At 39.4% G+C, this 25,780-nt stretch overlaps 1 protein-coding gene across 2 annotated transcripts in view; it reads right to left on the bottom strand.

Annotated features, from left to right (window-relative positions):
* LOC134537810 (uncharacterized) overlaps window positions 1-25,780 on the bottom strand; it is a 256,030-nt gene that overhangs the window by 207,172 nt on the left and 23,078 nt on the right. For both annotated transcript variants that reach the window (XM_063378646.1, XM_063378645.1), the window contains exon 2: window positions 24,278-24,518. In XM_063378646.1, coding sequence (XP_063234716.1) covers window positions 24,278-24,518 — 241 coding nt within the window. The remainder of the gene's footprint in view (window positions 1-24,277; window positions 24,519-25,780) is intronic.

A 25,780-nucleotide genomic window follows, 5' to 3' on the forward strand; every position in this document is an offset into this window, starting at 1 on the left:
AAAAAAGACCTTTACTAACTAGTGTCTGTCCATCTCTTAAATGGAATCTAAGAATAAACAATGTGTTTATGATAGCTCAAATATGGTACGTAACCTTATTGTAAATATCTATAACAATGGTCACAATTGTAATGATAACACAGGATCCAACCTCAAGAGTTGAAAGTTTTTGAGTTGCATGGGTATGTAAAAGTATGAATAAAGTATTGTTACGAGTTGGGGGGAGGGGGGGGAGAAGGTTCGTAAGGATAGCCCAATTAATTTTATACAGTTTAATTTGCTACTAATATTTACATTACTAATTAAATCACTGCACTTAATGTGTTTTCACAAATCAATAAATATCTGTCCAGTCCACAGTTCACACTCCTCACTGGAGCTAGGCTCAACAGTGGTTCGCCCCTTACCTCGCGCCTGTCCACACACACAGTCTCGCGCCACTCAGTCGCAATCTCACGGTCCCGTCGCTCCGCGCCTGCGCCGCTAGCCTTACACGCACTTCACTCTCTCGCCTGTTGGAACTGCCGCGTATAGACCGGTGCCGCCGCTTTTACACCCGCTGACCGTCTTTCTGGAACCGACTGGATTTGGTTGTGACGTGTCGACCCGACGCTCGAAACATCCAGAATAGCGGCGCTTATTCACGCCACTCCCGATGAATTCCCAGGCCGCTAAGAGATAGATTACAAGCGCTGAGGAAGGAAGTCGCGGGGGGCAGGAGGGGGCGAGGCCGGGCCGTTCTAATACCTGTGACGTCAGTGGCAATATGACCCCGGCAGACCGCATGGGTACCTGGCGCGCGTCGCGTTTTGCCTCCCACGTTCGTAACAGTATGCAAAAGTTTACAAAAGTATACGAAATCCTGCGCTGCTGCTTCCATTTGTAACCGGTTGTAAATATGTATCAATAATTATTTCTTTCTTCAAAAACTCCGCGCCATGGAGCAATATTCGTTATATACATTAACTCCGTTGCCTGCTCTTTTCCGTTACTCTGTGATTCTGATATTTTCCACAAGCTGTAAAAAAAACGTTTCACTTCAAAAATTCTCATTTTACAAATTGCAATGGCAGTTATCATCATCAATGGCGGGCCCCAGGCGGATATATTTCGACGTTCGTCATTACCCGTGGCCCGTTTCCTCTATTAGCTGACAAAGCAGGGAAGAGCAATTAGGCTCGAGCACACATTTATACTTTGCATTAGTTCGTCATACGGCCATCCAGCGTTCGCGTGACATTTATAGCCAATCACAAGGCAACATGTTCCTGTCCATCGGTTAGTTAAATATAGCATAGCGTAATATGGTCGGATTATTCATATCAACCCCATCCACGGGGAGAACTCAAGTCACTGCAAAGTCGATGAGATACTTCTCCTTCCCCTTTAAAACAATCACAGGCAAATACGTTCTGATGAAAGTTTCACTTTTCAAGATGAATTAGTAATTCAGTAACTTAAAAATTGTTTTAAACAAATGCCTTAAAATATACATATACGTAATTTTCAACAAATCCAGTATGTTTTCAATCCATGTGTACAACCTGGGATGGCGCACAATAATGTCTTACTAGTGACTTAAAGCAGATTGTGTTATAAATCCAAATGTCCTCTTATACGTATGTTTTTATTATCTTTTGTTCATCACTAAGGACCACGTGTAAAATCAGGTAGTAAAGTGTACGTAAAACTTAGAAGGTTTATCAAATGGAGAAACACTCTGCTTCAAGTCTGGTTTTTGCAAACCTGTCTAATCATTTAATTAGATAATTATTTTGTATTAAATTGTTTTGCAATATTAAATCACCAGTCAGGATTTGTATCGAAAAAAAGAATGCTTTATCAAACGACGATTAAGTGTAGGAATTAATTTTGACAAAAAATATTACCATTGCAGAGAATTAATAATGTAAACCACAAATACGTAAATAAAAATTTCGACGGGTGTTAATTGGCATCGCGTAATTTTCATTCGCATTTCATGTTTTTAATAACTGTTAGTCAGTTATTTGTAGCATGTTTGAAGTACCCATTCATCGCTCCATGAATTAAATGTCGAAATGCCACCTTCCTGCTGTTTCTATCAAGCTTCCTGCTGTTTCGTCAAACTAATAAACTGTGTTTATTTTTCTTTTGTATCTGAAATGGAAGATAAAACGTTCGTCTGGATCAAACGAAGTTTTTTTTATCGAGTGCAACATTACATATCAAAGCCCAAACATTTCCGAAGGAAATTACAAACAAGCCATCTGGCCGTTTCAGTAAAAGTAATTTTCACTCTTTATTTTCGTTACGTGACCTGTGCTGCAGGAAAATAAAAACTGATGTGTGTGGATTGAAAACCCAAAGAAATGCTGAAAATGTTTTTGAGAACTTAATTTGACTACTGAAAATTTGCAAGTAGCGCCATATGTATATATTTTTAAAGACATTTAAAAACAAAACAAAAATAGTTAATGTTATCTTGTGGGCCATTTATGCTCGAATTGTTACCACGAAATTATATTACCAACTGTGAGGCTCGGCTTATAAATTTCGCAAGAAACTCGAGAGGAAAAGGACGCAACACGTAACAAACGCAAGAAAATTACGGTTGTTTATAAAGAACGCAAGTCGGAAAATTCACCAACCTTACATCATCATACTGTAAAATTGTAGAAATATCTTCATCGGGCTTCTTTTTACAATGAATGTGTTTTTACGAAAACATGTGAAATTTTTAAAGCTCTATTTTAAAACGTAATTTTCTTTCACTGCGCCGTAATTTAATAAGTCAAAACGTGATGTTTGCGATGAATAGAATATCGTACGTAGGTTTTCTGTACACGGAAAGACGGAAACGGAATCTGAAACGCAAGAAGTTGAATGTTGACCAGTGCTTGCGTCGCGTTTTTGCGTCTTGATTAGTTTATCAGTTTATTTAGACAAGTCAATATTTGTTTGCGTATGGCGTTTTTTATGTGGTTGCGTTTGTTGCGTAGTATATAATCCCAGGCCTTAGAGAAACGCGGACGTTTTGCCGTGACTTCTTAGGCCCGTTCTACAACGACGCGAAAACGAAGATGAATAACGTAAACGGAGACGTACCCTTACGGATTAGCACAAAAATGCTGAGCTCTTTCGTTTACGTTGCTCTGTGCGACCAATAGCAGCCGAGTACTTGGTTGCGTGGTAGCCATGTTTGTTTATGTTCTAAATACGTTGAGAATTGTTTCAATTACAATAATATATAGTGATCTATTATCACTTTGTTGTTTTTATATATACATTCTGATCCTACTGTGATCTCCAAGCATGTTTTTTTGACGTGAAAACGTCTAATAAATCGATGAACACCAGCTGCACGCACGAAAACGTGTCCCGTAACGCACATTGTCCCGTTACGCTGTGTCCCGTTACGCTCATTGTACGCTTGCACAGCATCTATCTCTCTTCCACTCGATTGGAACAACCATCGATTTGACTTTTTCGAGGCACATTAAACTTGAAACACTCCCATTCGTTTCCTACTTTTCCTATCATCGTCCTATCCTTAACAGAGTAACACAGATTGGAAGAAGTTAAATAGCAAACATGTTTAAAAGTTATAGTTAAAATAATCTCTTCGTTAAAGTAATAAACATATTTGAATTAATGAGTGCAAATAAAAGTAAATTTATAAATTAAATTGTAGATTTCATTTCACTCCTTCTTTGTATCCATACGAAATAGTGATAATTCAATAAAAATGATTCAATTTTATTCATAAAAGTATGCAATCTTTTCATCAATATTTTGTTATGACGTTGTCACGTTAAACTATCGTCCGTAAACCGACTTTACAGACAACCATTTTTTTTAAAAATTAAATTAATATTTCGTAACATGGAAATGCATTCTCATGGGTTGCCATTTGTTACATTTCCGTTCGTTGTAGAAGCAGCAAATGCGATAGTATAACGGGCCGTGTCTCTCTGTTGCGGGGGTCAGAAGGTCTGTCAGTCGTGACTTCATCTCGGCTCCAGGCTCTCTCGCACCCTCCCCCTCGGGCGATAAGTCTCCCTTCTCTCGGGGGATGATTGGCACGAGTGGTAACCCTGTTACGTCGCCCTGCACACATCAAGCACCCCCCCCCCCCCCCTCTCTCCCCCTGAACAGGGTCTGAAACCAGCACCCTCCGGGGACTGCTCAGCGAGAGCACCAATCCTCGCCAACTTAACACCACTTTCCGCTCCTACACCGTCACATATTACCAGCAAATAAGCCAACCATCTGTTCAACTACGAATCAAGCACAGTTTTCTTAACGCAAACAACTTGGGAACGAAGACGAGAGTTTCTAAAAATATGCCTAACAAGTTGGGTTTTTTTTCCCTTCAAAATTTTGTCAATACTCCAAGATGATTCGCGTCGGTTCATGTCTAAGGTAAGTTAACTTCAGAAACCGTAGGTGATAAACAGCCGAAATATCGGTAAACTTGTGATCATTTATGATAAGTTTGCAAAATGCTTTCTTCGTAAATTGAAGGGGTGCGAATTTCTATAGCAGGGCACGTTAAGGAAATTATGAAAATAATATGGTTATAAAATGCAGCAACATGAACACGAACCGAGGATAAAACTCAAGCTAGGGTTAAAGTATAAGATTGCAATTATAGGGACATTCAAAATTCACTTTGTTATTTAGCGAAAGTTTCTGAATGCAAATGCTTTAGTTTTGCGCGTCCTTTCCCATCGGATGAAGGGATATTAGAGACGCTCTGAATGACCTCTGAAATCATCTGACCGAATCGTGTGAGATGAGATGGTGATATATGCGGCAGCACCCAGCAGACACTCGTTATCGACTTTATCACGCACACGCACGTGGAGTCCAGTGAGACTGCTAACTGTCCCTGCAACGCGCTCAACGGTAGTAAACCACGCACGCGGTTCGAAACGCTCTGCGCAGGAACATTCTGTTGCCTGCAACGGATGTTTTTTTTTGTTCACAGTTTCTTTTGTAAGCAGCCCGGCTGGGCGTACGAGCTCTACGAGCTAAGGTCACTTCATAGTATTTTTTTAATCTTGCAATTTATTTTTAACGTTTGAAAATATTTGTTTTATTCTATTTCCTACCTAACGTCACTTACACCTCACGAACGAGTGTAGTTTTCGAAATCGATGAACTAAGGTAAAAATTCTGAAAGGACTGAATTTTTAATCACGTTGTCGATGTCTCCGTAATGCCGAAACTATAGCCATTTGGAAGATGACGAGAATTGAAGACAGTTGGAAATACGTGGTGGAAAATCGCCTAAAAACTATAAATGTATATATATTAGAAAAATTTGCTCTGAAATAAACATGGACCCCTTCCCCACGAAGAACCTATGCAGCAAATTTCACGACAATAGACGCCAGTCTATTTCCGCGCTCTGCGAACGAAAGATAGTCAGACAAACTTCTCTTTTATTTTTCAAGTGACTGTGTGAAAAATGCCAGTGATTTTTCACTTAAAACGGCAGTAAAGAATAATCTCAGCAAGCACATAATTTTCAATAAAGGCCAATTTTGCGTGGGAGCAGATTATAGTATTCCACCTACAACAGAGTGCGGCTATGTGCTGTGCTATCCATCAAACTCTGTGAAGGGCAGAACTTAACAGATAAATTTGAGGTTGGAGTTGTGGGGCTGATAACCCCCACTCTCAGCCAAAGGTCGGCGGGTTCACCAGCGATGCGTAGACCCGGGTTGTGGTATTCCCCCTTTTCCACCCAAAAACCGGCTGCGTGGGCCATTTTAGTATACTCTGTCCTCACACCAATGGACACTAATAAATGCTTTTCCCAGACAAACACATTTAAATATACCAAAGAACGTTCCCCACATAATCAAACGCACATTCTCAAAAAAAAAAAATAATTCGTGGGAGTTTTATTTTCAAACAATCGCTCAAAACTCAGATAAAGGTTGTGGAAAATTCAATAAACATTTTCTTTGAATCCTGTCCCCGTACAAACCCATAAAATTATTGACCATATCACTTTAAATTATACTCACAAACACTTTTTTTCAAAAAATCATAAACACTTTTACTCATAGCCTTAAAAAATAAGTAGCTTCTCTATTGCATTTAATGGCTGTAGACCGGAAAAATTCGAGGTTGCACTTTACAAAAGAATAACATGTAAAACATTTTGTCTGCTCCTGTGGTTCACTCGAAAATAATGCGAGGGACTCTGAGCTAATGAGAAACCCTAATAATTAAATATGTAAATAAATAAAGCCTCTCAGTATTCCGTAGAGATGAGTTACACTTAACCTTGGTAACGAGAAATTTCACGTGACCTCAGTTATAATAAGATAATGCAGAGCGTGCTAAATAAACGTAAATTATGTTTTCAACTATATTTTTGGACGAAATCACACGTAGTTTCCACGCCTGTAGCTAGCACTCGTGCCGGAGTAGTCACATCGACTATCGAATCATTTGAGATGCAGAGCGAAAATTTTAACTATATAATGAATCGGCTCCGATAAAAGCAAATAAGACTTGAAAAAAATATATACAAATAAGTACAGACTTCGGACCTGATTTTCATTACGGAATATAATTAAAATACTTTCCATCTTGTGAAAAAAATTAATTAAATAGATGATAATACTACTACGCTTCCCTTTGTTTTTGTGAACTTTGGTTCGCGCCATCCGCCACAGATGGCAGCACCGTGGTTACACATTTCCGTTTCCATGCGACGTCCGTCGCATTCTCGAAATCACTCCCACCAAATGCCGTGTACCGAGAGCTAAGATGTTACACAAAATAAAAAATTGGTTGTCTGTAAAGTCGGTTTGCGGACGATAGTTTAACGTGACAACGTCATAACGAAACATTGATGAAATGATTGCATACTTTTATGAATAAAATTGAATTATTTTTATTGAATTATCACTAGTTTGTATGGATACAAAGGAGTGAAATGAAATCTACAATTTAATTGATGAATTTACTTTTATTTGCACTCATTAATTCAAATATGTTTATTACTTTAACGAAGAGATTATTTTAACTATAACTTTTATACATGTTTGCTATTTAACTTCTTCCAATCAGTGTTATTCTGTTAAGGATAGGACGATGATAGGAAAAGTAGGAAACGAATGGAAGTGTTTCAAGGATGATGTGAAGGAAAATGGCTTACCCAACCAACACCAAGATGCAGTCAAAAATAATATATTATTTGCGCCACGGACTCTGCAGCAATGCTAGGAGGAACGGGTTAGCAAAGAGCAATGAAAATGTTACATTGAAATGCATGAAAACAGAATTACGCCACGGACTCGGTCGCAATGCTAGGAGGTTCAGGTTAGCAAAGAGCAATATAAAATGAGCGTAACGGGACACAGCGAAACGGGACAATGTGCGTAACGGGACACTTTTTCGTGCGTGCAGCCGGCGTTCATCATTTTTATTAGACGTTGTCACGTCAAAAAAGCCTAAGATCACGGGCGACTCAGTATAATCCTACCTTGGTTGAGAGCCAGGAGACATTTGCCCGAGTATGTACAGAACCGTGGAATCCATGCCAGAGGTCAATGGCCACGCGGACATCTAATTATAGTAATTAATATTTTGGCAGGGCATGTAATTAAGCTCTGTGTGCTTGCTGAGTTCAACATTCACAGGACTGTTGTGATTTTCACGACATATTTGTGTTCGCCCGCGCGTTTACAGACGGAGCTTCCCGGCAAAAATTTAGGAAGATTATATTTTTGCCATATTGTTTTAATAATTTTGATAACAAGAAGTCCAGAAAAGCCTAAAAACAGAATGCCCTGAATTTTCCTGACTTCTCCAGTCTTTGAAAACTTTTCACTTGTAAAATAATTTCAAAAATAATCATAGTAACTTAAAATGGATGACTGTGATCCATGTTTTTATGCAACTTCAGGTGCGTTGTCTTTTTGGCGTACACATTTTATGGGATAAGTTAATTAGCTTAATATGTAGGGTTAAATAATAAACCGTTTTAAACGTTAAAAATAATATTGTGTAGTGTTTCCATATCTTAAATTTTTAAATTTACAGTTTTTGTTTTGTTTATACAATTTTTATTGCGTACTCTTTCTCTGTAATAAATGAGGCCACTATTTAAGAGCACGTATTGAAAAAAATATATATATATTTTCCCGTAGTTTATGTGTTAGATGTGTTTTTTTTAAAGGTATTTTGTGTTACTTAATAATGTTTATTTTTATTTGTAAAAGGCATATATGTATATATAAGTTTTAAACCTCTGGTTAAGTGTAAGGCAAGGAGGTGTCCACGCCTTAACTTCGCCACACGGATTTTTAAATGCCGTTACAAAACTGTTTAAACAGTGAATCTCGAACTATGCATAAAGTGACTTTTATCACCACATATGATATTCAGCCTCGCGTATAAAATAAAAACGGCGATCAAAAACACTTGACACGCCAGAATTGCAAACAAAAGAGACTTAATACAAAATAAAAATATGAATGACGCAGTTAACTGATTGCCGATTTCAGATTTGCCTTTGTCTAACCATTTCAATTAAATTATTTGAAGTAACACTTATGTTTCCCCAATAAAAGTCTTACGTTTTGAGAAATTCAAACATTTTCTGACGATTCCAAGCTATCCCTGTTTCACTGTGCTGTCTGACACTCGGGATGAAATCTCACAATTGGAACCAACTTATCTAGTTTTAGTCTAGATTTAAGAGTGAGGGGAGTTAGTCATGGCGAAAACGTCTGCCATGGCTGGCCAATCCCCTCCTAGCACATGATGCACGTGACCTTTTCTGCATGGTTAAAAACCCGCATGTTTAGAGCGTATAGGGCTTGCCCTGAGACGCACTTAGAGTCTTCCCTACCTAGACCCCTCCCTTACACACTTAGTTTTAACTTAGGTTAGGAAAAAAAAATAATAAAATAAAAAAAACATCCGAGGAGGCGAGGGATACAAAACAGAGTTGTCGCGGAGTGGTCGGAGAGGGGCGGTGGAGGGGAAGGACGAGGGACGGGAGATGTTTATTTCCGGGGGGGGGGGGGGGGGGGGGGGTCAGCAGCCCTCTTTTCGCGAGCGTGTTGGGACCCAAAACACGTTCGGTTCGCGGATGAATCACATCGCGAACAACAACAGGGGTCCTTCGCGGCTCTGCGGGACCTTGGACGAACCCCGCGCGCGCCAAGAGGCTGCCCACCGTGACGGGAAGTAGTTCGCGCGCAAACACACACACCCACACGCGGGGGACGCACCACAACGCCGAAATACCACAACGCCGAAATGCCAAATTGACCACAACGCCGACAGTTAGAAAACTGCTGTGTACCACAACGCCGAATTACCACAACGCCGAAATACACTAACGCCGAAAAATGTCATTGCAGGACTGCCACAAAGGTTAGGTTAGGTTAGACTAGGTTAGGTTAGACTAGGTTAGGTTACGTTACGTTAGGTTAGGTTAGGTTAGGCTAGGTTAAGTTAGGTTAGGTTATATTACGCTAGGTTAGGTTAGGTAAGGTTAGGTTTTATTGTGGTATTTCGGCGTTACGGTACATTTTAAGAAACACACACAAATTCATTCAGTTGTTATTTCGTCGTTGTGGTATACAGCAGTTTTCTAGCTGTCGGCGTTGTGGTCAATTTTGACATTCGGCGTTATGGTATTTCGGCGTTGTGGTAATTCGGCGTTGTGGTAACGACCCAATCACGCGCGCACACGTACGAGAGACACGTCAGCTCCCAAAACTACGCGGACTACTATATAGTAGATTAAAACGAAAGCCAAACTAAACCACTGTGCATTGATACTGCATGACAAAGGATTCCAATGCAAAGAACCAATTCCGATCGAATGGCCAGAAGTTCATTAAGTCTCTGGATAAAGAGAAATAGAAACAATTGAAACATAGTTTGTTTTGCTGTAAATAGTCAACCCTAAGGGTAGCTGGCACGCCTACTTCCCAAGTGCGACGCTTTATAGAGTAAAAACGTTAACTTCAGTTAGAATTTTAGTGATAAATTAATAGCTACAATTGAAATGTACGTAAACACAGTACGTAATTAAGTACTTTTAATTTTATGTACGCAAGGAGTATGGGTTTACTGGCATTGCATTCAAAGAGAAAATAAGTAGGTTGGTAGTCCAGCCTTGTCGAATTTTCTTTCGGGGTAAAAGATGCCCGTATATTTCCAATGGAACTTACTATTTGGAAGGGTGAAAAAAAAAAAAAATTGAAATGATTACTAAATACAGGATTTTACAGCCACATCACAAAGTAACATTTGAAACTCAACCTCTCAACAAAGTAATGAAACTGTAAATCTGCGAATGTGAATCGGATAATATAGATAATATTAATAAATACACAATACACAGGCTCATTGTCAAGCAAAAGTTAATTGAAAAGCCAAACTGGAGATTTAATAAAAATTTATATTTACACAATTACATGAAGCTTGTAACAAACAACTTTTTTTTTTAAATTTTATTTATAAATTTCTCTAAATGTTAGCAAATAAAAATTGTTTCGCGATTCAAAATCGGAGGTTTCAAATATTGGACGTTATAAATTTAACATTTTCATACAAACATGAAGTACTTCCGATTTTTTTCCGTTTTTTTTTTACAAACGTAAGAAGTATGAACAAAGCGGTTTGAAAAAAAAAATTAACGCAGTGTTTAGTTTTACATACAAAGATATTTAAGTATAAATTTTACATCATAACTTTAACCTGCAGGAGAAAAAAAATTACTATAGCACTTCATTTTAAGAGAGCTAACAAACAAATATTAACAGTTTGAATATAAAAAAGAACAGAGGTTTTTGATTGTTGCCATACACTCAAATTCACTTTGGAATAAGTAATTATATATATTTAGAGAGCATATTTTTTTAAAGCTTTACGCGAATCCCTCCCATACTGTAATTGAACTCCATCACACGCGAATTTGTTGTTTACCTTAGCGTTCTTGACGTTAATAATTACAGATCAGCTTCTGAAATTCTAGATAGATTCTGAAAATCTTTTGGGATAAAACGTTATTATTTGTTACTTCTACTCCAAGAGTTCAGATTGCTAATTATCTTTCCTAGATTGTGCCGCAGTTTCAAATGAAGGGAAGGGTAAAGTTAAAATTATAATTATTTCCGAGCTTTAATTACCTTCGCTTCCAGGAAAGTCAAGGCAGCTTGAGATTGTTTTTCCCTTAGCTATATTTTTTCTTCTGACGAATAAATAACAAACAAACAATGAAGATATCTTTCGATCACAAAATCCTTCCTGACTTCAAATATGAAATTCCTAATTTGTTTTCGGTACGGGTAACTCTTTTACGTTGAAATTGGTGATTTAGATGTAAAGCTTTCTATAATCAATAAAAATCCATTAAGCAACAAAAAAAATGAAACTATTCTTCTTGCTTATAAAACGGTTCAAACTAACCGAGCAGACAAGAGCGACAGTTATAATAAATATATTTTCTCTCGCTTAAAGGGTTATAAAATATTATCCTTATAAACGTGTGACTAATGCTAACACTATAAAAAGTCCTGTGAGGTTTTAGATAAAGAATAAAATTACGCTTAAAATATTAAGCGTAACAATCTATTTTAACTTAAAAAAATAGAATTTGGTTTTTAGGAACTTTGAAAGCACATTAAACAGATTTTTTTTTATATTTTTACAAAATATTACTTCGGAAACCAGTTTTCAAGAAATATAAAATAATATTAAAAAAATATACTGTAAAATTGTACTACACATGGCTATAGTAATTTTTGCATACTGGCTCACGAATTTATATTTTAATATGTGTATTATTCAAGCATAATGTTTTTAAACCACGGAAAAAAATTAATCGAATGTTCAATAGTTGGACTTCATTTTGTTTCATTATGGTTACTAATGTGAGCAGTTAATACTGGGAAGCTATTCAGGGAGCGGTTTACAAATAACTAACCACTGGAGGTACTGGGGCAACACAGGGCATAATTCCCGGGTAAGAATCCGAACTCATTATCTTGTTGGCATACAACTGTACATACTTTACAAATATCTGTAATTTTACATTCATATTTATGTTATATTTACAAAAAAAATTAAGAGTGGCTGAATCAACGAACAAAATTACTAGAGCAGACTTAGTTGCCGAGCAGAGGGGCACAGGATAACTGTGAAATTTGAGCGGTGACCGTAACATTACATGACCGAGAAATGAAGATAAAGGTGTCATGCAAGTCCCATAAGTGCTTTCAAGAATCTGTACTGATTGTTTTACACCTAAAAAACATGCGTTTTAGCAATTTTAACTCTTCTAAAAAATACAGTTTAAAAACTTAATCCGAAATCAAAACTTTTCGGCCCTCGGCGAACACTATTTTTTATCGTAAATAATTTTAAAAAAAATATATTGAAAATGGATCGAGTGTCTGAATTATGTTTAGTTGAATGAAATTCTACAACCACAGCGAATTTTGTGACTGCATAAAAATTATTTCATTAAAATAATTTGTAGTAGCACTTCATTTTCCGCATAAGTTTTAACGCGTTACTATACAATTATTCGCATTAATTCAATTAAATAATCTTTCTACGGCCAACATTCGTTTGAACATCAATGAATTTTTTTTCTATTATTTACGTCAAAAAAAATTGTTCAGCAACAAATTCAAAGTTGTGTACCGGACTTGGGAAGTACTTTAGATAATAAGTCGTATAAAGGCGTCGAACTTATTTAGTCATTATGAAACTGAAGCCGAAGTCGAATTCAGACTCATCCTTTGCGTGTGTGTTAGTATACATTTAGAAACACACATAAATAAATACTGTATACGAGTACCATTCTTCTGCCCCGCCACAGCAATTTGCAGAAGAGACCAGCAAAGCGGCTAATATATCAGACTTTTTTTTTGGATCTAAGTCTCGTAGACAGTGAAGCCGTTAGAGACGGAGACAAAATGAAACCAGACCAAAATGAAACGCCGTCATGGGTTGAGTTTAGGCAAAAGAAAACATTTTATCTTCCACTAGCCATCCAAACAAAAAATAAACTTTATAAAATAGAATGAATGACTCAAACAATAATTTACCATCTAATGAAAGTTTATGGAAAATAACTAAAATTGATATAGCTTCACTGAGAAACTGGAAGAATTCCAAGTTCAAAACAAAAGGATGTGTTTCGAAGCGATACTTATTTATAGCTTGTAGGATAAGTATTCAAAGGAGTGGAGCGTCCGATGGTGATGAGAGGAAGGGGTATTGAAAAATATAGAACAGAGTCGGAGAACTGTAAGACACTTGGCATGGCATTCTTCACCATGCTCGTAAATATGTGAAGTTCCATTGTGTTCTTTGTGTACTTCATTAGCTATCGAATACTAGCTGGAATGTATATAATATTATTAATTTAATAACCCTTTTCAGTAATCATTTCACTATTTTTCTGTGCCAATTATCACGTTGACAGTTAATACTTTTAACCTGCCACATTTTACTGATATTAGAAAGGTATATTCACAGGTCTTTACTCTATTTGAGTATCAATACTCATCCTACTGTGTTGGGAGAACAGTAAACAATCTAGGTGCTAAAATTAGAATTATTTATTATTTATTTTCTACCCAACATAGGAATATAAATTTATATAATATACCCCAGTTCATAAATTTGTGAACCACGTGTAGTTATAACCAGTACATGTACACATACAAAGGAGTTGTACATAAATATGGTGCCAAACGTGAAGATATTTATACAGTTGTAAAATAGTTTAAAATAACTGACACATTTACAGTTAATATTTTTGGTCTTCGTTTTTATTTGATAAGTTACATGTATTTACTAATGAGAGCTCCCAAAATAAGTGCTTTTGAATGCGAATTACCACTTGGCAGCATATATATATATATATATATAAAAATCTAGGTTGAAAGCGTTGCTTAATGCAGGGGTCACGGCATTTGAATGGACAGATTACACTTTACTCAACAAGACGACCCAGATTAGTTTCCTGGCTAATTAAAATCAAGGCCTTTTTTTTTTTTTTTTTTTTCGCAAAAGTGGGATGCGGATTACATTTCTGTGAGCTGGCGATGTTTTCTCGGTGTACTTTCCGGTCGACCCCCCCCCCCCCTCTATCTTATTTACCTTCCCAATGCACCATTACACAAGTTCCATCTCATCGCTTCGAACCTCTTACGAATTTTATTTCATGCAAGTCAACGAGGGGGACGCACCACAACGCCGAAAAATGTAATGGCAGGACTGCCACAAAAGTTAGGTTAGGTTAGACTAGGTTAGGTTAGACTAGGTTAGGTTAGACTAGGTTAGGTTAGACTAGGTTAGGTTAGACTAGGTTAGGTTAGACTAGGTTAGGTTAGGCTAGGCTAAGCTAGGCTAGGCTAGGTTAAGTTAGGTTAGGTTATATTACGCTAGGTTAGGTTAGGTAAGGTTAGGTTTAATTGTGGTATTTCGGCGATAAGGTACATTTAAGAAACACACACACAAATTCATTCAGTTGTTAATTCGGCGTTGTGGTACACAGCAGTTTTCTAGCTGTCGGCGTTGTGGTCAATTTTGACATTCGGCGTTATGGTATTTCGGCGTTGTGGTAACGACCCGTCGACGAGAACGTTGAATTTTTTGAAATACGTTCATTAATAATTGTCATTTGTTAACGCAGTCGCTGGTCGAAAGGCTCAGCTGCGCTCTCGCGGCATTGCACCGCCGGACGCGTCCGAGTTCTCAATTGGTACGTGCGACCCAGTTGCACGCGGGCGGCAGATCGATGGCACCGTGTTACGAGACCTCCTCCTCCTCTTCTTGACCCATCCCCGCAGAGGTGCCACCTCGGCGCTGCAACCAGGTCACGTGTTAGATCCCCCGGAGCGGAGGTGGAAGCAATTCGGACAGAAGACGTCGACAACAAAGACGAAGGAAGGATAAATAAATTTAAAAAAAAATTGGTTGTCTGTAAAGTCGGTTCACGGACCATAGTTTAACGTGACAACGTCATAACAAAAACATTGATGAAATGATTGCATAATTTTATGAATAAAATTGAATCATTTTTTATTGAATTATCACTATTTTGCATGGATACAAAGAAGTCTGAGTGAAATGAAATCTACAATTTAATTGATAAATTAAATTCCTTTATTTGCACTCATTAATTCAAATATGTTTTTTACTTTAACGAAGAGATTATTTTAACTATAACTTTTATACATGTATGCTATTTAACTTCTTCCAATCTGTGTTATTCTAGGATAGGACGATGATAGGAAAAGTAGGAAACGAATGGGAGTGTTTCAAGTTTAATGTGCCTCGAAAAAGTCAAATCGATGGTTGTTCCAATCGAGCGGAAGAGAGATAGATGTGGCGCAAGCGTAAAATGAGCGTAAATGGACACAGCGTAACGGGACAATGTGCGTAACGGGACACTTTTTCATGCGTGCAGCCGGTTTTCATAGATTTATTAGACGTTGTCAGATCAAAAAGGCACTTAAAAGGAGAAAGAGAAAAAAAAATGCATATGTAATTTAGAATGAATGCGCATTGCAACGAAAATAAATTTGCTGAAAAATAAAATTGATCTTAATCCTGGTAGCACCAAATAAATATGGTATCAATATGATTCCTCACCTGAACAGGTCTGGTGTTTCTTATTTCTGAGGGCCTCTCGACACTACGTAATCATCTTCTCCTGGGAATAATCATGCACCAGGATACGTTTTGTATCACAGTAGTTAACATCATCTCGTTAGTATTACTATTTCACGTTTTTTTTAAACCTTTGGCTTGTTTTGTAAAAAGTGCGCTCGGCAAATAAAAGTATTGTAACGAAACGATTACAGTGGTCAAGTCAAACTGCCTTATTTAAATATTTACTGTTATTCTACTAATCAATGATATTATTTTGTCCTCTGTGGCTATGCTTCATAAAGAGGACACATATATTTACTTACATTATCTATGCATACCCATTTTTTTGGTTGTAATCCAACTGTTCATAATCCTCTAGAAGGTAATGCAATATGTTTTTTTTTCAACAATGAAAGAGGTGAAAAATAAAAAAAGATTGGAAGCCTAGCATTCTGCTAATAAGAAAGTGTATTTTTATTAGTATGTTAATATAAAAGGCTGAACTTAATTCATTCATCATCTACTAAAAGCCATGAAAGCGACATATATTTACAGCGTTTGAATAAGTGTTATTGGAGTTATTCTGCATATGTACGCAGTAAGTCATTAAACAAGGTATTATACTTATTAATGAAAGAGGTACTGGTACCAAGAGTATAGAAGATTAAAATAACATTGATATGCAGTATTTTCCTGGCTGTATTGACTCGAGAAGTGTCATTAGTAGTATAAAATAGGGTATCCTGCGCCAGGCGCCAGGCGGCGTTGCCAGTGGTTCCGACTGCCATCTTGGGTTTTCTCGGGGTATCTCCTATTTACCCTAAGGATTGTGCCGTACCTCGAAAAACCCCACAAAGAGATTTGTGTTGAGGAAGGTAGTGAGCCTCTTTTGTGGTCGGACAATACCCCCCCTCAACGTGGGCCGAAGGGTGGCAACGCTCTGAGGCAATAACTCGGCAGGTCCTTGGCATTTCTTCCTGGACCGAGGAAGCATCCTTAGCTTCGCCGCCATAAGCACCTCAGACGGCTAAGAGGGCATAGGCCGCGTGGGATACTAATCCCCCCGCCGGGAGGCGGAGGCCTAATTAATAAAGGAGATAATCGGCACGACTGAAGGGAATTAAAACAAAGATGGCGACAAGCAAGGGACTGTGGTATGAGGACCTCACAGAGGCACCCACCAACCCAATCGAAGGAGACTGGAGCGAGCGACGGGCGGCGCTCGGACGCATTCTAAACGAGAGAAGTTTAGAATTGAGCAAGATGCTCTATTGGACGGACAAACTACTCGATCCAAAGACAAATTGGGGAAGCTTGCCAGCCCCCAACATAGCAGAAAAGAAATGGATCATGGCCATATATCCTGTGGTTTTCGGACAGGACGTGGCAATTACCAAGATGGTAATCACAGATCTAATGGCGAAAAAAGACAAACCTAATACAGAGAAAAATGATGGCGATGAGGATGTCTCGGAAATGGTAATCCTAAGCAAGGCAGAAATCCTGCTGAAGGAAATAACCACGTATACCACCGAGGACATTTCCAAAGTGAACAAGTCAGCGGCAAACTTCATCTTGCCGAGAATCGTACAACTGAAGGGACTACTTGATAGATCCTTATTGGAGAATGCTCGTCTCAGAGGCCAACTCGAGACAAAAGAAAAGAAGGCACCAGCAGTGACTCAATTACAGCCCTCCTTTGCAGCTGTACTGAAAAAGGGAACAGATGTCACCTCACAGGAACAGTGGAAAACAGTTTGTCCACGGAAACAACTGTTAATTGCATACCCTGTCGATGAAGCGCAGAATAGTGAGGAGACGAAATCCAAGCTAATGAAAAATGTAGATCCCATCAAGGACCAACTGCATGTTAAGGGACTACGAAAAATCGCAAAGGGAGGTGTAGTGATTGAGGCTGAAGATGCCGGCTCAATTGAAAAGATAAGGAACGCTGAGAGATTAAAGGCCCTGGGTCTCAGGTTTGAAACCCCGAAGGGCAGAGGACCAAAAGTGATATTGTACGATGTCCCTAGAGACCTGGACAGGGACGATCTAATAGAGTCAATACACGCACAAAATTTCAGAGAGGCCGAGATAAGTAAAGACACCTTTATTCGTGAGTCAACCATCCGACTCAGGAAGGGACCCAAAGAAAACAAAGAAAAGGTCCATATTGTCTTAGAGGTAAGTTCCAAAATAAGGAACCTCTTGATGGACAAAGAAAGGATTTATATAGGATTTTCATCCTGCAGAGTTAAGGACTATATTGTGGCAACAAGGTGTTTTAAATGCCAAGCTTATGGCCACACAGCAGCTAAGTGCCGTGGACAGCTTGTATGCTCTGCATGTGGAGATCCGGGTCATAAATTTGCTGAGTGCAAGGAGAAGGATAAAGGTGAAAAATGTGCGAACTGCAAGAAGGCCAAGCGGGACTTTAACCATCGTGTAGACTCTTTTGACTGCCCCGAGTACCAGAAGGCCCTGTCCAGGGAACTCGACAGGACCAACTATGAATAAAACATCTTGTTTGCTCAGAATTGGACAGATAAACCTGCAGAGGTCTGCTGTCGCCTCTTGTGAAATTGTCAGGTATGCAGCAGAAAAGAATCTGGACATTGTATTCATCCAGGAGCCTTATACGGTAAGAGGGAAAGTCTTGGACATCCCTCCAAGGCTCTATGCTGTAGGGGATTCCCCGCAAGCAGCAATATGGGTAAGAAATCCAAATTTGGATATTCTGCTGTTACCCAAAATAAGTAACGAACATCATACTTGCATAAAGGTTGAAATGCAACCATGGAATTTAATACTCGTGTCCTTGTACTTTCAATTTTCAGATGATACGGAGATACATCTGAGGCACTGGGATAATATCCTAGAATTCGCACGGCATGAAAGGAAAATTATTGGTGCTGATGTAAACGCAAAGTCAGAAATGTGGGGATCACATTTCAATGACAACAAAGGAGATCTGGTATCACAATACCTAACAGCTGAAGATCTCTGGACTGTTAACGTCCCTGGCACAATGGCAACATACATCTCGCCTGCCTGCGAAAGCGAATCTTATCTGGATATAACAGTGACAGACCATAAAACGAGAGATCATATAGTCGATTGGACTGTAGTAGACGAAATCACGAGTGACCATCGTCTAATAACATACGAAATTCATGGCAAGAGAGAACAACAGAAAACAAACATGGAAAATGTTCGTTACGGATGTAAGAGAGTCAATTGGAAGAGGTTTGATGAAGATCTATTGACTCTTCTGGATGAATACAATGGACAGAAAACAGGCAATCCTGAACAAGATTCTATAAAGATAAAAGAACTAATAATCAGAATATGCGACAAGCATATGGAAAAACTGAACAACAAAACGAGAGGCGGACATGGTTGGTGGAATGTGGAGCTTGAAAACATGAGAAGAAAAGTCAAAGGACTAAGAAAGAGGATGAAAGCGCAAAGAGATCCATTGTCAAGAATGGAACTGCTAAATGAATACCGCCAGAAAAGGAAAACATATACCAAAGCTGTTAAGCTAGCAAAAAGACGTTCTTGGGAACAGCTAGTTAGTGAAAAAGGAAATCAAGATCCATGAGGCTTGGTGTATAAAATGTGTGCTGGTAAGATAAAAAGTCCAATAGAGTTACCAGGACTTATAATCAATGGAGTACAAACTGCCAGTATACAGGAAAACCTGGAAATCATTGTCAACGGGCTACTACCCGATGATAATCCACTACAAGATACTTTTGAACATGATATAAAAAGAAGAGTGGCAGAAGATCTACCAGACACATTGGATACACCCCAATTCACAATGGAAGAGCTGAAGTGGATTGTCAAGCATTTAAAGCCCAAAAAAGCTCCTGGTCATGATCAAATCACGACTGAGATTATATGGCGTGTATTCGACAGACTGAAAATAGTTCTACTTGAACTATATAATAATGCGCTGGCAAGTGGAATATTTCCAAAGGAATGGAAAAGAGGGATCTTGAAAATATTATATAAAGGTAATGGGAAAGATCCTGGAGAGTTGAGCTCCTACAGACCGCTAACCATGCTCCCAATTCTGGGCAAAGTGTACGAGAAGTTATTGTACAATAGACTTAATGATTTCCTGATGACCGTCCACGGTATCAGTGAACGCCAGTACGGTTTTCGGAAGGGAAAGAGCACGGAACTTGCAATATTGGATGTGATAAAGGAAGTTAACAGCAGTGACGCACAGTATGTACTTGATGTCACAATTGATATCGCTGGTGCGTTTGACAATGCTTGGTGGCCCCAGATTTTGTGGCGACTCAAAGAGCTTGGCTGTCCAAAGAATATCTATAAAGCAATAAAGGCTTTCTTCGGTGACCGCACTTGTCAATGTGCCATTGGAGACAACAGCAAGGAAAAGGTGCTAACAAAGGGGTGTCCCCAGGGATCGGTTCTTGGACCGCTGCTATGGAACATCTTCTTTGATGAAATTTTGAGCACAGAATTGCCGGAGGGACGTAGTATCTATGGGTATGCAGACGATGGATTGCTGCTGATACCAGGCAACTCAAGAAGGATCATAGAAGAGAGGGCAGAAGAGGCACTAAATATTGTAAGTACATGGACAAGCAATTGCAAACTCAAAATCGCACCACAGAAAATGGAGGCCATCATGTTGAAAGGATCACTAAGTACGGCAAGACCACCAGTCGTCAGATACCAGGGCAGACCAGTTAAAGCAGTTTCGGTGCTGAAATACCTTGGTGTTCATATCGATACACGTGGACGGTATACAACGCACATTAAAAAGACAAGTGACAAGGCCATATTGCTCTTTCACAAACTGCGTGCTGTAGCACCTGCCAACTGGGGCCTTATATTTGAAACTCTAAGAATGATCTATGCTGGAGTTTTCTTGGGAGTAGTTTGCTATGCTGCAGCTACTTGGTATTACGAAGCTGAACTTGCACATAGAAAACGGGTACTAGAAGGGGCACAACGAGCAGCCCTTCTAACTATGAGGCATATCGTACCAAGGCATATCGTACCAAGGCATATCGTACCACTTCTACGGAAGCGCTGCAAGTTGTTGCAGGAATAATACCAATCGATCTCAAGGTAAAGGAGAGAGGACAACTGGCTCTGCTAGCTGCAAGAGGAACAGTAACATCAGAGGATAAGTGGATAGCTAGACAGCTAACGCTCGATGAATGGCAGCTACGATGGGATCGCTCCAGCAAAGGTCGCTTCACATACGTCTTCTTCCCTGATGTCAGAGAAAGACTGAAAAAGAAATGGATAACACCAGACCATTACACGGTGCAGTTTCTCACAGGACACGGGAACTTCAAGGCAAAACTCTGGGAAAGGAGTTTGGTTCCCAGTAACCAATGTGTCACGTGTGAGGTACAAGATACTGCAGCTCATATTATATATGAGTGTAGTAAGATCGACGACATCAGGGAGAAATACAGAAGACTGGCAGAAGAACTGTCACTAAGGCTCGAAGATATGGCAGGAATGCTACAGTGCGAAAAAGGTTATGAAGTATGGAACAACTACATACACGATGTATGCAAACGACTAGAGCACTTTGATAAATGGATGGAAGCAGAAGGTGCTCTAAATAACCAAGATGGGCAGTAAATCAAAATGGCCATGCACATGGAGGCCTATCTGTTTCGTACGCGAAGGCAGAGAAATTACCTCCATAGAAAAGATCATACGGGACCAGACAAGGAAAGCAACGCATGACTACAATAAACAGATAGCCACTCTAGATGAGAGTGTGCCCCAGGAGAAAGAGCTCATAACACATCTAAAGATACAAAAGGACATTGCAGAATATGCAAATGGATCAGTACCTTCTATTCAGCTAGAAGAGGAACTACCTGAGGTACATTCCCATGTTGGAGCTGGACAAGATCCTTCCATGATCTACTCGAAGTTCGAGTATGACATGAGATTGGCTAGATTGGACGAACCAAAAATCCAACAGGCAGCAATAGCTGTGTTGGTGCGCAGTATGGATGGAGGGAGGATGATCAACTTTCCCAATATGGAAATAGTGGACAGACATCTCCTCGCAAGGAACAACATCCCCTTGGATTTGGACGAGCTGAGATCCCTGCTGCGCACCAACTTTGAAAGACTCGGAATATCCATCGATTTCGAGGAAATCAAAAAGCAAGCTGCTATGACTTATGGTCGTTTAGTGTTCGATCATACAAGACCATTTAATGAGTACAAATTGGTCAAAAGACAATAAGGCATGCAGCAGACAAGCTTACAACAAACACGAGCACGGATGTGACCAAAACACCCGAAGAGAGACAAAGAAGAAGAAGAAGAAGAACAGAGGAGAAGGAGATTTTAAGATTGGACACCATTTTAAAAGAATTTTAGATCAAAACGAAAATTTTGGATATTTTAAAAGAAGACTTGAGATATTTTATGGGATGCTCATCAAGATCCAGAGGATTTTTAAAATCTCAGACCAAAATTTTACCAACGGACAAAATTTTAAGGATTTGACAAAGGAAGCAAGAACAAGAACGAACAAGAAAGCAGGTGACAGAGTGGGCTGGAGAGACAGCAAGAAGGAAAGGAGTGGCAAAGGACAGCAGTCAAAGAAGGAACAGACATAAAACCCAGAAAGGCGGTGGGATCGGTGCCCTTGCATGTTCGTTGCCCCGGGTACTGGCAACCGTCCCGGAGCAATGGCATGCAAGAGATCCCACGCGGAGTGACTGTAGAGTTTTTAACATCAGCCGTCGTGTTTTTAATACCGCATGGATGCAAATTGACAATGGATATTATTATAATACTGACAAAGCTATATTCTGGCTGCAGGCACGGCGGCTTAAACAGAATGGATAAGTTGTTTCTGGTTGAGGCAAACGAATGGTGCTTAACCATTCAAAACCATGGCATATGAACATCTGAGGCCAAACATCCTGATGCCATTAAGACCAGGTGACATCAGGATGAAAAGAAGAAAAGTTAGTGCTCCTGGAATACCCTAACGGGTTCAGTCCTAGGAGGTGGAGGTGGTGAGGCTAGGCCGGGCTTCGGCCCGAAACAACTTGCCATCTTGGATTGTGACGTCACGGTGGCCAAACCTTCAAAATTAATATAACTTTAATTTCATATACACGAAATATTTATTAAAAATTCAATTAATTTTGATATATTTAAATATATTGCAAGCGTATTAATAATTAATACAATTCTTGTATCTGGTGATTCAATAATCTTCCTTGCTTTTGATTGATTTTATATGTATACACTTTCACTTGACTTGTAACTCTTGATCGTGATAAAGCCACATATAGTTGGCCGTGTGAAGATATATTGAACAATAAAATGTGCATTTCATATTTCATCGCATATAAAGGTGATATCAACAAAAAAAGGAAAGACCATTCATCTACCTTATGACATTAATCATACAAACACGGAACGACATATGGTAAGTTAATTTCCATACATAATGGAAAGATAATGGTCATGTGTATGAGATGATAATGGTCAAACACATAATCTTTCACACGCACAGAATTATACAAATCAGCTAACACACAGAATCACACATCTCAGGTACTTAACTCACCGATGATGTACAGGAAAATGGCTTGCCCAACACCAAGATGTAGTCAAAATATGGTCTTTGCGCCACGGACTCGGTCGCAATGCTAAGAGGTACATGTTAGCAAAGAGCAATAATAAAAAATTATACAGCCTACATCGTTACGCGATCATTAAGTCGGTGATGAGAGTAACTATACTATAAAGTTGAATACCTATGTGCAGGGTAAATTTGGCCGTTTTGACGTGACAACATCTAATAAATTGATGAACGCCGGCTGCACGCACGGCTGTCCCGTTACACACATGGTTCCGTTACGCTGTGTCCCGTTACACACATTGTTCCGTTACGCGGTGTCCCGTTACACACATTTTTCCGTTACGCGGTGTCCCGTTACGCTCATTGTCCCGTTACGCTGTGTACCGTTACGCTGTCGGCGAGTACAGTAATAATAGGTTATGTTACAATTGACTACAAAATTATGGTGATTCATATAATTGATGATAGATATTTGATTACAGTTTATTTATATGAAAACTTGTTCATAATTATATTTAAGCTTTATAGCTAAACGCCAGTTTTTAAAATTAATTACAAGTCATCTACACGTGAACTGTTTCGTCGACTGTTTATAAAGTGAAATGAAAAGTAAATGTGGTTTTCATTGCTTATTACAACAATAATTTCGGCAGTAAAGGTTAATTATTCTTGCATTTTCAAAAATCTGATTACTAGTACCTATAATTTCAAGTATTTATTCTTTTATTATTAAAATTAAAATGATTCTATTTTAATCATAAAAGTATGCAATCATTTCATCAATGTTTTGTTATGACGTTGTCACGTTAAACTATCGTCCGTAAACCGACTTTACAGACAACCAATTATTTTTTTAAGAAAGCAATCAGCTGGGTGAATCATGCAGGTCAACCATGTTTTTCTCGAGATTTCTGAGACTTCCACAGATGGCAGAGCCGTGGTTACACATTTCCGTCCCGGAAAGACTTCCGTTCCACTCGCGAGATGCCACACACGGGCACACGGGCGCCGCCTCACCTGTAGTTGACGGTGGGGCGGATGTCGAACGGGCCGGCGGGCGACGCGGTGGGCCCGGCGCCGCCCCAGCCGCCCCCGCCGCCGTCCTCGCAGGCGGAGGCGTTGACGCCGCCGTCCGCCGTCCAGTTGGCGCCGCCCCCGGCGGGCTGGAAGCTGGCGCGCAGCACGGCGATGCGGTCGTCCAGCTGACGACACGTCAGCCGGAAGGTGGCGTCGTGGCAGCCCGCCTCCTCCACCGGCTCTGCCGCACACCGAGACCGCGACATGTTAAACACAGATACTGCGAGAAACTGTAACAACTGTACCTCCACATGTTAAACACAGATACTGCGAGAAACTGTAACAACTGTACCTCCACGTGTTAAACACAGAGACTGCAAGAAACTGTAACAACTGTACCTCCACGTGTTAAACACAGAGACTGCAAGAAACTGACACCACCGTACCTCCACATGTTAAACACAGAGACTGTGAGAAACTGAAACAACTGTACCTCCACATGTTAAACACAGAGACTGCAAGAAACTGACACCACCGTACCTCCACATGTTAAACACAGAGACTGTGAGAAACTGAAACAACTGTACCTCCACATGTTAAACACAGAGACTGCAAGAAACTGACACCACCGTACCTCCACATGTTAAACACAGATACTGCGAGAAACTGTAACAACTGTACCTCCACATGTTAAACACAGATACTGCGAGAAACTGTAACAACTGTACCTCCACGTGTTAAACACAGAGACTGCAAGAAACTGACACCACCGTACCTCCACATGTTAAACACAGAGACTGTGAGAAACTGAAACAACTGTACCTCCACATGTTAAACACAGAGACTGCAAGAAACTGACACCACCGTACCTCCACATGTTAAACACAGAGACTGTGAGAAACTGTAACAACTGTACCTCCACATGTTAAACACAGATACTGCGAGAAACTGTAACAACTGTACCTCCACATGTTAAACACAGATACTGCAAGAAACTGTAACAACTGTACCTCCACGTGTTAAACACAGAGACTGCAAGAAACTGACACCACCGTACCTCCACATGTTAAACACAGAGACTGTGAGAAACTGAAACAACTGTACCTCCACATGTTAAACACAGAGACTGCGAGAAACTGTAACAACTGTACCTCCACATGTTAAACACAGATACTGCGAGAAACTGTAACAATTGTACCTCCACATATTAAACACAGAGACTGTGAGAAACTGAAACAACTGTACCTCCACATGTTAAACACACTGATTTTGATTCCTGGGTAATCAGTCTCAGGAATGTTTCACGGTCTTATAATAAGATTTTCTTCACAACTTCTTTGTATCACACGATGTTTTTTTTTAATATATACATAAAAACACATCACGAAAATACTATTCGCAGGAAAGTACTAATTTTTATTTTGGAAAGCTCAAACCTTTTTCATAAGTCATTTCCACGGGATTTGATGGGTAATTGGCATGTCGAGGCATGAATCATTATCT

This window comes from Bacillus rossius, chromosome 12 (genome assembly GCF_032445375.1).
Source record: "Bacillus rossius redtenbacheri isolate Brsri chromosome 12, Brsri_v3, whole genome shotgun sequence".
Classification (NCBI taxonomy): Eukaryota; Metazoa; Arthropoda; class Insecta; order Phasmatodea; family Bacillidae; genus Bacillus; species Bacillus rossius.